At 47.0% G+C, this 13,072-nt stretch overlaps 1 protein-coding gene and 1 long non-coding RNA gene across 2 annotated transcripts; both read right to left on the bottom strand.

Moving 5' to 3' along the window:
* Window positions 1-1,503: 1,503 nt before the first annotated feature.
* LOC148686038 (uncharacterized) lies at window positions 1,504-2,405 on the bottom strand. The gene is made up of 2 exons (XR_015949726.1): window positions 2,312-2,405; window positions 1,504-2,080 (listed from the first exon to the last, which is right to left on the bottom strand). It is a non-coding gene; the product is annotated as an uncharacterized LOC148686038 (long non-coding RNA).
* A 2,125-nt stretch (window positions 2,406-4,530) lies between these two features.
* Window positions 4,531-9,593, bottom strand: FUT4 (fucosyltransferase 4). Its single transcript, XM_060273873.2, has one exon. The coding sequence runs from the start codon at window positions 7,321-7,323 to the stop codon at window positions 6,145-6,147; it is 1,179 nt and encodes a 392-aa protein (XP_060129856.2). The 5' UTR covers window positions 7,324-9,593; the 3' UTR covers window positions 4,531-6,144.
* Window positions 9,594-13,072: the final 3,479 nt, after the last annotated feature.

Raw genomic sequence — 13,072 nt, 5'->3', positions numbered from 1 at the left:
CTGGAAGGGACCCCAAGGGTCATCTAGTTCAACCCCCTACAATGCAGGAATGCCAGCTAAAGCATCCCTGACAGACGGCCAGCCAACTTCTGCTTAAAAACCTTCAAGAACGGAAAGTCCACAACCTCCCCAGGGAGACCACTCCACTGTCAAACAGCTCTTACTGTCAGAAGGTTCTTCCTGATGTTTAGTTTGAATCTCCTTTCTTGTAACTTGAAGCCATTGTTGGTTCAGATCCTACCCTCCAGAGCAGGAGAGAACAAGTTTGCTCCATCTTCCCTGTGACGGCCCTTGAGATATTTAAAGATGGCCAACCTATCTCCTCCCAGTCTCCTCTTTTCCAGGCTAAACATACCCAGCTCCTTCAACTGTTCCTCATAGCAAAGAACCATTTTTTAAAAACCAAACCTATTTACTTTTGACACGCCCCCCACCCTCTGTTCTCCATCTAGATCAGGGGTAGGCAACCTAAGGTCCGGGGGCCAGATGCGGCCCAATCGCCTTCTAAATCTGGCCCGCGGACGGTCCGGGAATCAGCGTGTTCTTACATGAGTAGAATGTGTCCTTCTATTTAAAATGCATCTCTGGGTTATTTGTGGGGCCTGCCTGGTGTTTTTACATGGGTAGAATGTGTGCTTTTATTTAAAATGCATCTCTGGGTTATTTGTGGGGCATAGGAATTCATTCACCCCCCCCCAAAAAAATAGTCCGGCCCACCACATGGTCTGAGGGACGGTGGACCGGCGCACGGCTGAAAAAGGTTGCTGACCCCTGATCTAGACAACCCAGAACCATTGCCAGAGTTTAAGGACACAGGCAAGCGAGGGATAAACTTATAAGGTGGGAAACAGGATGTGTGGGGTATGGGTTGTAGAGGCAGGGGCTATGGCTTGAGAAGAATTCCAACAATCAGATAAAGGGACTGATTCGGAAGGCTTTCATGTGCAGGTGGGAACATGGCAATGAACCTTTTATTGACCCATGATTTCCCTTTTAAACCCACCTTTATGAGGCTGATCCCCCCCCCCCCCGCTCCTCCCAGTGGAACTCTGTAACCAAAGTCCTTCTCGTTTCAGCTTTCTCTCTTCATTGCACACAGTCCCCATTCACGGATTAAATTTAAGGAGCAACAACGAAAGGAATTTATTAGAAGTCCAAAAATCGAGGGTGAGAACAGGCTTGCTTTTGATAAGGCAGGGGCAATCAATAGTTGCCGCTACTTGAGCAAAAAACGGTGGTGCTTCTCTCAGAAGCGGATGCGTAAATAATGCCACCTTCAAACTTTCTGAAGTCTGGTTGCTGAAAAAACCCATCACAGGCCACGACAGCTCAATGAAACAGTGTTCAAGCTGTTTGCATTTGACGGAGGAAAGGGGCAGGAGAGAACAACCTTCCCACTCACCGGTTGAATAATAACTAAAAAAAAGAGACTTCCAAACCTATCGCAAATGTTTAAGGGAAAGGAACAAAAATGAGAGAAAGGGAACACACATCTTAATATGCTTCGTTTAACTTATTTTATTGTCATCTTATCAGAAATAGGTCTGCAAATATAAAAATATCTGTTTTCAAATTTGGATCAGAATGACAGCAAATATAAAATAACCTGAGTTACATGCATCAGAAATGCATTTTTTTTAATAAAAAAAATACAGGACCATATGAATTTGTCTCTCAGTTGGTCCAGTTAATTGAGATGCCTCAGTCAATTTTTTAAAAAGAATCACTCCCATACTGCTTTAAGACATACATGTCAGAAATAAACAACAGGACTTCCTAACAGGTCATTTTGCCAAACAAGTCACAACAGAAAGAAATAAGGTTTAGTGCATGTTTTATACAAGGACGCCATACAGCAGAATTCTATGCACCCAATTATAACCATTTATAATTGCATCTCCTGATGCTGCATGGAATTTATATCACCCTGATTCAGCAAAGGGAATCTGTGCACATAAGCAGACTTCCTCCAGTTACCAATGTGGATTAGAATGCACTTTTCAACATGAACACTAGGGTGCAGCACTGAGTGCACATCGCCATCCAGCTTTCCTGATGGCAGATAACCTTTTACAGTACCCTGTTTCTCATATTTTAAGACATACCCATAAAATAAGTCATAGCAGAATTTTTAAGCATTCAAGGAATATAAGCCATACCCCGAAAATAAGACATAGTGATAGGCGCAACAGCAATGCCGGCCGCAGCAGGAGGAGGAGGAAAAAAATAAGACATCCCTTGAAAATAAGCCATAGTGTGTGTTTTTTAGGAAAAAATAAATATAAGACATGTCTTATAATATGAGAAACACGGTATAGGTGGCAGAGTCAAGGACAACATGTCACATTGCAACACTTTGTTTTAGCTCTGGCTTATTTATCCTTAATTCAATGTTTCAGTTACAGGTAGGTAGCCGTGTTGGTCTGAGTCGAAGCAAAATATCTGAAGAAGTGTGCATGCACACGAAAGCTCATACCAAAATATAAACTTAGTTGGTCTTTAAGGTGCTACTGAAGGAATTTTTTTATTTTGCTTCAATGTTTCAGCTCCTTGATGGGGGTGGCGGGGCGGGGGAATCTTCCAAATTCTTAAGAGACTGCACCAAATGCTTAGCCACTGGGATTTTTTTGACTTTCTTTAACCACATGGAAAATTGGTCTGTAGGTGGTGTAATTCCTACAGCTGATGCAAAAGGTACTCCCTCTCTCCATCATGACCTGATTGCATTTCTGGAGAAAAGGCTCCCTGCCTTTAAAAACCAAATATATATATTCATACTTTTTCCTCTTCTGAGCCCCACAGAACAATGCCCCTAAAAACCCACATTCTCCATTTGCAGATAGGCAAAGTTCAAAATGAATATAAATTGGGAACTTTCCTGACTTGCATAGCACCTGTCAATCACGGTACTGTATTTTGAGTTTTGCAGATTAATCATTGCACAATACAGGCTCATGATACTAAAATAAAATTTAAAAGTTCTGATGAAGTCACAGATCAAGTCAAATTTTCCCCTCTTATGAGAACATGGGGGAAATTACACAAATGCCTGTAAACAAATACAAAACTCCCAGCTCAGGCGCCGAAGGCATTTCTTCCTGTTTTGTCTCTCTTCACTTTTCTCCCTGGGCACAACTAGTTATTTTTAGTGAAAGAAATACTTTATACTCGAAAGGGCTGTTTGTTAGTCATGACACCCACACCTTTTTGTGTGCTTGTGCATGTGTCTGTGCAATTCTTGCCTGCTGGGATTTCTCTGAGGGTTCACAGAGAAAGGCTTAGTTTGGGCTCATTGCTATTAAAACCATCTTTAGGAGTGTGATTCATGTTTTTACACCTAGGGAAAAAGTTGCCGACGCAGATTTGTCTGTGTGTACAATAACCACAGCAGCTCAAACACGAATCCATGAAAACACAAAGGAAGCTGCCAAGTCAGATACGCACAGTAGCTGGTTAATCTACCAGTAATTCATTATTGTCAACATATACTGTTGACTAGAAACTTTCACTGGCTTCCTGGTCCTTTCTAAAACTGGAGATATACCATGTATTGAACCTGAGATGTTCTGCATGCGAAGTATGTGTTCGGTCACTGAGCTATGTGCTCCTCTCTCCATACATACAGGGCACTACTGGGCTCTGCCACCAAACTAAATATGAAGACAGATATGATACTTGACTTGTAAACCAGCAGATCTACTTTGAAAGCACCCTTACTTTCAGTACGCATGTACCTTGTGCTCTCAAGGTCCTTGCGGTAGGAAGAAAGAGGTCCACAAGTTTGTAGAAGAAGGCACACTGTCATGGGTGTACCCAGCATGGGGCAGGGGGGGCAGCTGCCCCCCTAGAAGCAGGGCTGCTGGAGAGGACAGGCAGGGACGCTGCCTGCTGCGCTCCGCCTCAGCCTGCTTGGCTGAAGTGAAACGGTAGCAGCGGCAGCAAAGCTGCCTCCGTTGAAAAAAACCTGGACCTGGACCTGGGCTAACTTCAGCCCACACTCCTTCAAGTCACAGCAAGCACAGCACAGAAAGTGCTGCCCCACAATGCTCCGTGGCACCTCATTTGCATAATGAAGTGCCGTGGAGCATTGTGGGGCAGCACTTTCTGTGCTGTGCTCGCTGTGACTTGAAAGAGTGTGGACTGAAGTTAGCCCAAGTCCAGGTTTCCTTCAACGGAGGCAGCTTCGCTACTGCTGCCTCGTTTTAGTCACCGCTGCCGTTAAAGGAGCGGGCGAGGCAGGAGTGCAAGCGCGGGTGGCTCTTTGTGCTGCCTTGCAAATGGCCCCCTTTTCTCTGGGGGGCGTGGACGTTGACCATGCCTCCTGGGGGATCCTGGCCACGTCATTGCCAGCTAGCCAATCAGGTGGCTGGGGGCGTGGCTGGGGGCATGGCTGGTGTGCCCCCCCCTAGCTTTGGTCCTGGGTATGCCCATGCACACTGTGGTGCAATACACTTCTCTCATTTCAGAGCATTAAGATATATATATAATGGATGAACACAGAAACATGAATTTGGCACTTAATATTTTAAATTCAAAACGTAGTCCTCCAAAAACCTGGCAATGGGGGGCTGGGGAAGGCTGATGGCTCAGCCAGTGTTTGATTCACAGGTATCGGAAAGTTGAAAAGTCAGGTGAGATTTATGTATTATGATGTCTGTCTTCACCATAAGTGTGCATGCACACGAAAGCTCATACCAAAATAAAAACTTACTGGGTAGTTGGTCTTTAAGGTGCTACTGAAGGAATTTTTTTATTTTGTTTCAACTCAGACCAACACGGCTACCTACCTGTAACTTCACCATAAGTGTGTGCCTGAACACACACATACTGTGTTGTCATACTGTAGAAGATCTGTAGTAGTGGATAAGCTTCGTCCCCCCCCCCCAATAAGCTTGCCCACTTCTCTCCATAATGAAGCTCTCCCAATAAGCTTGCCCACTTCTCTCCTATGGTGCTGGAGGAGACTCTTGAGAGTCCCATGGACTGCAAGAAGATCAAACCTATCCATTCTTAAGGAAATCAGCCCTGAGGGCTCCCTGGAAGGACAGATCGTGAAGCTGAGGCTCCAATACTTTGGCCACCTCATGAGAAGAGAAGAATCCTTGGAAAAGACCCTGATGTTGGGAAAGATTGAGGGCACTAGGAGAAGGGGACGACAGAGGACAAGATGGTTGGACAGTGTTCTCGAAGCTACGAACATGAGTTTGACCAAACTGCGGGAGGCAGTGGAAGACAGGAGTGCCTGGCGTGCTATGGTCCATGGGGTCACGAAGAGTCGGACACGACTAAACGACTAAACAACAACAACAACTTCTCTCCAAGGTAGTACGGTAAGCTCAAAATAAGTTCACATATTTCAATGTCCTGAATCTGCAATTACCATTTGGTAACAGGTAAGATAGTATCACTGGTCTTTGGTTATGCAATCATTTACCTGCAGTGCATACATGGTGAGATTACATTCTGACATTACCAGGGAATTTAGTCACCATGGTTAGGCTCCTGGAACCATCAATCAGTGATCGGCCATCATGGGTCACGGTGAAATGGAAAAGCTTAAAAATATTGGCGGAGCCTGGAGCTGGAAAGTCACCATCCCCAAACTGGCTGGCCATGCTCAAGATCGGGCATCATCATGCCACAAGTCTACTTGTGAAAAGTCACCACCTCAAAAACACCCTGAAAAATCACTGTTGAGCTATATGTTTGGCAAAATTATTTGGCAGAGTCCTTCTGGGGCTATTACGTTTTGCAATTCAGGTGTGTGTGTGTGTTTGTAGACAGAGGAATTGCATTTACCGATAATTATAATTAAAAAATTATAGTACATCAGCAAGAACTAAAGTGCTAGCTTTCAAAGAACTGGGGGAATTACACACAGAATCATTAAAATGCTGGTCTCCTATCCAAACCCTGCCATGGGTACTTAATGAAATCAGCACTGAAAAGACCCAACATCCTTTCCGACTCTCCATGAGGCAAGCAACCCAAACTTGCACATTTGCCTTTAGACAAAACTCCAAGGATATACCTTTTTTGGTGTAGATATCTGTACAAGAACCTGCCACCCCAGGCCCTTGTTGTCCCATCACATACTCCCCTTAATTACACCAAGAAGAAACCCCAGCTAACCCCACACGGGGGTCAACTCTCAAACCAGGTGGCTAGATTCTGGATGGTCTTGGCTTGCTTGCCCGCAGTCCTGACTGCGTCGCAAACCCTGCAGCTGTGTTCCTCCCAGAAGGACGTCACGTGCACGTCGTAACGCTTCCTCCAGGCAAAATAGCTCTGGTAGCGGCTCTTGTTTTGATCTAGGAATTTCAGGTAAAGGGCCAGCTGCCTGGGACCGGCAAAGTCGTCGATATGGATGAAAGAATCGGAGGGGATGAAAAGCTCGTAGTTGGACCTGGCGGGGCCAAGCACGACGGGCACTGCCCAGGACGTGAAGGCGTTCCTCCAGAGCTTCTCAGTGATGTAGTCGGGATGTTGGGAGTTCTCAAAGGCCAAGTAGAACTTGTACTCAGAGACGGTCTTGAGCACACTGTTGTCCTTCAGCTCTAGGCCGTGGGCACCGTAGACGTCGATGGGGAGGTGGTCCATCAGCTGGCGGTAGTAGCGGACGCGGGCCTGCCCTTCGTTCCAGTTGCTGATGACCCAGGCCACCAGCTTGGTCTTCCTGGGCATGGAGAGGTGCGGGGCAGGGGTCTGGCTGGGGCGGAGGTACCCGTAGGGTACGAAGACGTCCGAGTCCACCCTGTAGGACATGGTCCAGTTGAAGATGCCCACCCGGTCCTGGAGGCCTTGGGTATGTGTGGGTGACTCTAAGTTCATCCACACCCAGCGCTGCCCAGGGGGTCTAACCCGGGGCAGGTGCCTGAGGCCGCTGGTGATGAGGTTCCTGTGGTGGAAGACGACAGCCTGCGCCTCCAACTGGCGCCCCCTGTCGGTGGTGACGTTGCAGGCGCGGATGCCGAAGCGGCGCTCGCAGCCGCCCAAGCGCTGGCTCTCCCCGAAGGGCTCCCACCACATGAGGACCGTCACCGGCTCGTCGCCCTCGTCGTTGCCGCGGCCCCACACGGGCGGCAGGTCCCGCGGGCTGCTGGCGGCGTACAAGGCCAGCACGGTGCAGCAGGACAGCCCGGCCGCCAGCAGACGCCGCTTCGGCCCCGGCGCCCTGGGGCTGGAGAAGCCGTGGCACAGCCAGGGCGCACGGCGCGCAAGCCGGCTCCGCAGCCGACACAACAAGCCCGGCTCCGGGGGCTCCATCGCGGGCTGCCGTCGCCGCCCGAGAGGATGAAGGAGGCGCCGAGGCCGAGGGCGCATCGTGGTCCTTAAATTGGCGGCGTTTGCCACCGCCTCTTGCCCAGCCCCGCCTGCGAGGGCGCAGAGTGGTGCATCCCGATGGGTCCGGGGTTGCAGGCCCGCCTTCACCAGAGGGGGCCGCGGGCTCTAGTCCGGCCTCCTCCTCCAAGCCCTGCTTCTAGCAGAAGGGTGTGGCCACTCCAAGGATCTGAACCCCTTGGAGAGCTGCCGGTCCCGGACACGACCTGGTTGCTCCTTGTCCCTCTTTGTCTGTTTGTTTGTATATGCCAATTTCCTTAGGACGGGCAGAGATTCAGGCGGGACAGCTTTCCCCTCCGCCAGCACCGCGGGAGAAGGGATGGCAGAGCTGCACCTGTTGGATTTCTGCTTGCTGTAAGAGGTGGAAGGGGGTGTGAGCCCGCGCAATCTTCTGCTGTGCTGTTGCCCTCCGCCTGCTCGGAGATGCAGTGATTTAGTTGGGAGTTGGAACGCTTCTGTCTTGCCTACCAGGGAGGGAAATGCCCTCAGCTCTCTTAACAGTGCACTCCCAAGCATGGCGTAATTAGAAGTTAGCCTCTGGGTGAAGCAATTTGTTTCAGGTGGCAGATCCGACTCCCCCCACCCTTGTTACACCACTACCTACCCTGTTGCCCTACTGCCTTTGCCCAGATCACTGCAGACACAGTGCCCTTGCCTTCACTGCTAATAACTGCACTTGCGATGTTGTCACTGCATTATGGCAGTTGCAGTGAGGGAGCCGGTGTTAGCGCAGACGTGATAGCAGGGGCAGGAAAGGGGCCCAAATCAGGGGTGGGGCATGACATTTTGCCTACAGCAGCAAAAAGTCATGGACCACCCCTGAGAAAAAGCCATGCTGCCACACAGTGTGCATGGCCCTGGTGCTGAAATCTGTGGGTGCCCGCCCCCTTCATGGGGAATTTTGTGGGTGATCGGGCACCCAGGGGGTTGGCACCTATCAGGTTCCAAGGCTTGGTTTTATTTGAAAACTGAAGGCTTTTTGGTGTTTTGCAATACCGGTACTTGCACTTCTTTGCAAAGTAAACAGGTTGCGCATGGCTGGGATCACAGGATAAACTGGGAACAAGGGAACAGGATCTGGCCAGCAGGCCTGATCTGGACCTTACCTCCCTGCAGGCCACCCACCGGCCGGTCTCCTGACATTACAATGGTGCCAGATGACTCAATGTCATAGAATTGAGAGCACGCCCTAAGCATGTTCTTTGTTCCTTTGCAGCCGTCGCTTGAACTCAAGCCAGCCTGTGCCTCCTAATTCAAGCCAAAGATGCAAAGGGACATTTTTGCTTTGCAGCCATGGCTCATGCCACCTCCGCAAAGAAAGAATTCCATTGTCAACTGCGTCAACTACGCCCCAGTGGCAACCTTTTTCTCCCACCCAAGTCAAGAGTGGCTACGTGTCCTACTTAACAGTCCCTGTTTTGAAAGGCACTTAGAGGACAGTCTTCTATTTGAAGTGATGCCTGGACCAAGCCGAGTTTAAGGAATTCCAAGGAGGGGGAGTCAGGGGCCTTGGTGTTGTCCATCTGCAGATTGTGCCTGGATAGCAGACTGTGACAGATCAGGTCCTGCCTGAGAATTTTCCTGTAAGACACTCCTGTACAACGCAACCCCTAGACTTTGGCGTTAGCCCATGTGTAATAATAGGTTTCCTGGTGTGAGCTGTTCCCTTCAAATAAGGATTTTTCCTAGCTAAGAATTAGACACAAATATTATTATTTTAAAAATGGATGTCTGAAACTTGCTGGCAAAATATTACATTATAGAATAAGATTAAGATTACAAGATTATGCAGCATCATGGTATAGATATTACTTTTGAAAAATAGCATGGGTCTAGAAATGATTAAGGATTATCAGATTTATAGCACACAAGCAGTGTTTTCCAGGCAAGTAAACTCGGAATGCAACACCAGCAACTTGCCCTTGTATATATTTTTTACACTGTAATATACGGTTTATTTATAAATTCTGTGTCGGATTGAAATAATTGCACTAGTGCCCCATGCCCCCCACTCCATTGACTCTTGTGGGGTTGACAAACACCCCCACCCCTGCCAGAACGGTGGAGGGGTGGAAGAGAGTTGAGTTTTCTGTGTAATGTTTGTCCTTTCTGCAAAAATATTTCAAAATGCGCCTTTTGGCACTGCATAATTGGTAACCGTAGAAGTCAACAGGAGAAAGCAAATATCTCATATCTCATGCTAAGGAGACCTTTGGGTATAGGGCGGTATAGAAATTAAATAAATAATAATTGACACTTCATAAGTAGATGGTTAAGCTTTTCTGGTGCATCATTCAGCTGAATAACCAATATTCCACTGGAAGTGTTTTGTAAAGAATGCTATAGAAAATTAAACCCACGGGCTAACTGCATTCATGCTGACTTACCAGCATCGATTCCCCTCTAGCTGTGTTCTCCAAAGTATATCTTGCTAAGTGAGTTGTCTCAACTGCCAAGAGATATCAGGTTTTCCATCTGATTAAGTGCTTGATGCCAACAATTTGAATGTGTTTACAATTCTCTTTCAATGACACCTTGTGAGCTGCATCATCAGTCACCTTCCTTGGCTGCCAGAAATATGCATCCATTCTAACAGGCACGGGTAGACTGACTTCAGGCTTCCAGGACCAACTTGGTTCTTGTATATAAACCTGATATCCACTGACCACATCCAGTGAGGTGCATAAAGCGGGTATGGGATGGGCACCATGTTGATGGACCAGGGGGCTGGTTGGGTTTAAGGCAGCATCCAACATTTTGTGCATAAGGGCCCAGTCGCAATCCTCAGGATTGCCAGTTGAAACCATCGCAGACAGAAAGGTCCCAGGAAGACTACCTTGTAAATATGTGGGGCAGGGAAGAAGGAACGAAGGATTTTTTTGGGGGGGGGGAGACATTCCCCCTCTTTGGGATCTTTTATTGAAGGCAGCAGTGAGATTCTATTCCAGGTCTTTGTGGTTCACCATAGCTCACACTCTGAACCCCTACATTTGACTGGGTTTTTTTCTCCTGAAAAATCTGCATCAATGGATCTTGAAGTACCTTACTAGACCTAACAGTAGCCCAGCATCTAGAGAGGCAGATTCCCTACCCTGGGTTTAATGCAACCAACAAGTAAAGAACAGACTCCTTTAAATATCAATCAATCAATCAATATACTTTATTCGACCGATAGTCAGAACATCCTTTAAATATATAGTATAATACAATCCATGTTATGAGGGTCTATATCCTAAGAAGTGGGCTAGAAAGCTATTAAAGAAGAAAGTGTTTAATTTCATTTATTAAAACTTTCAGTTATTAAATTAAAAACAATACCTGTCACTGATATAGTGCTTTACGTTTTAATCAATAATCCTTACAACAGACCTGTTAAGGCCGGTCTGCGTCACTTTCTGTATTGCAGATGGGAGGTTGAGAGAGTTGAACAGATTACCAAAGCCTTAAGGCTTCCTCTTGAGTTGACGGAACTTGGTGACAGAAGCAACATTTAGGGTTTCTCTTTAATGCGGCAGCTAGACTGGTGACTGGGAGCGGCCGCCAAGACCACATAACACCGGTCTTGAAAGATCTACATTGGCTCCCAGTACGTTTCCGAGCACAATTCAAAGTGTTGATGCTTACATTTAAAGCCCTAAATGGCCTCTGTCCAGTATACCTGAAGGAGCGTCTCCACCTCCATCATTCTGCCCGGACACTGAGGTCCAGCACCAAAGGCCTCTTGGCGGTTCCCTCGTTGCGAGATGCCAAGTTGCAGGGAACTAGGCAGAGGGCCTTCTCGGTGGTGGCGCCTGCCCTGTGGAACGCCCTCCCACCAGATGTCAAAGAGAAAAACAACTACCAGACTTTTAGAGGACATCTGAAGGCAGCCCTGTTTAGGGAAGCTTTTACTGTTTAATAAATTATTGTATTTTAATATTTCTATTGGAAGCCGCCCAGAGTGGCTGGGGAAACCCAGCCAGATGGGCGGGGAATAAATAATAAATAATAATAATAATAATTAGACACCTCAGATATTTTAGGACCCACCCTATTCTATCGACTGTAATTAGATTTAATATTGTATTTTTAAATTGCTCTATTCTTCCGCTTTCGTCTTCTTTCTTTTCATTTCTAGGAAACTTTCACTTTCCAGCTTGGAAAGCTTTTTTTTTGTGGGAATTAAGACTCTAGTTCTCATTTGCAGAGTTTTGAGGAAGAGAGCCCGGGTCGTTGGAGCCTTTAATTAGCTCCCTCCTATAAAAACTACGCAAAACACTCTGTGTTTAAAGTTTAAAGAACGAATTACTTTTACTTAGTGTACTGTACTTGCAGTTGCAGATTAAATATACAATGCAGGTGGATGTTTTCTTAAATTGCTAATACATACATCTTACATAGATTAAATTGTTACAGACTCACTGAGGCAGACAGCAGCACAACAGTTAAGACTGTTCAACTATCTGCCATAACTGCCACAGAGTTGAAACAAAATAAAAAAAGTCCTTCCAGTAGCACCTTAGAGACCAACTAAGTTTGTCATTGGTATGAGCTTTCATGTGCATGCACACTTTTTCAGATACTAAGTGTGCATCTGAAGGTCTGTGTATCTGAAGAAGTGTGCATGCACACGAAAGCTCATACCAATGACAAACTTAGTTGGTCTCTAAGGTGCTACTGGAAGGATTTTTGTTTGTTTGTTTCGACTACGGCAGAGCAACACTGCTACCTACCTGCCACAGTGTGTATGACATCAGAGTTCTACAGCTCTTGCAATTCATGCACTTAACATATGCATTTTGGATGCGAACACCCCCCCCCCCCCGTTTTCAGTGGTAGCAGGGGTGCCATATAATCATTGCTTTTTCTGCATGTTCTGTCTCTTTCTCCTTCTGTTTACTTCCCCATTTCCTTCTGGGACTGGTGTTTTAATGCCAATTATGTAGTGTGGATATTGCAAATAATCCTGGGAACTGTAGTTTGCTAAGGCTGCTGAGAGCTGTTATGAGACCCCCCCCCTCTTCCTTCCCCTCACAAAGCTACTATGATTCCCAGAGTTCCCTGTGGGGGAAGAGGGACTAATTGTTAAACCATTCTGTAACTCTATGAGGGGAATAGGGGTCTCCTAACAACTCTCCGCACCCTTAGCAAACTACAGTTCCCATAACTGGGGGAAGCCATGACAGTGGTATGATACTGCTTTAAATGTGAAGCTGGATCCAGTCTCATTGGATATTCTGTGCAAAGTGGGCCCTCTGCTGATTTGGGGGCCCTAGCAAATGCCCAACCTTGCCACCCTCTGGAGCAAACCCTGATGCTAGCCAGGGGTCAGCAAACTTTTCCAGCAGGGGGCCGGTCCACTGTCCCTCAAACCTTGTGGGGGGGCAGATTATATTTTTTTGGGGGGGGGGGAAATGAACAAATTCCTATGCCCCACAAATAACCCAGAGATGCATTTTAAATAAAAGGACACATTCTACTCTGATTCCCAGACGTCTATGGGCCGGATTGAAAAGGCGATTTGGCCGGATCCAGCCTCCGAGCCTTATTTTGCCTACCCATGTGGCACTTCTTTGCCACATTGAACAGTGATGGCTGTTTGAATAGAGTGGCATTGGTCTAAACAATGCTGTGTTGACATGCTCACCTAGGCCAGCTTGTCACAAAGGTACAACAGAACAGGTTGTGACATTAGTACAGCAGTTAGTCTTCATTGTCCAAAACAATGCCGCTGTTGGCAGCAGCAGAGGAA

Source organism: Zootoca vivipara, chromosome 4 (assembly GCF_965207765.1).
Source record: "Zootoca vivipara chromosome 4, rZooViv2.hap1.1, whole genome shotgun sequence".
Lineage (NCBI taxonomy): Eukaryota > Metazoa > Chordata > Lepidosauria > Squamata > Lacertidae > Zootoca > Zootoca vivipara.
Note: the sequence above shows the minus strand (reverse complement) of the source record. Positions and strands in the feature narration are given on the sequence as shown.

Bases quoted from the DNA above. Each gene is read 5' to 3' on its own strand.
- FUT4 (XM_060273873.2), bottom strand. From the start codon at position 7,323: ATGCGCCCTCGGCCTCGGCGCCTCCTTCATCCTCTCGGGCGGCGACGG.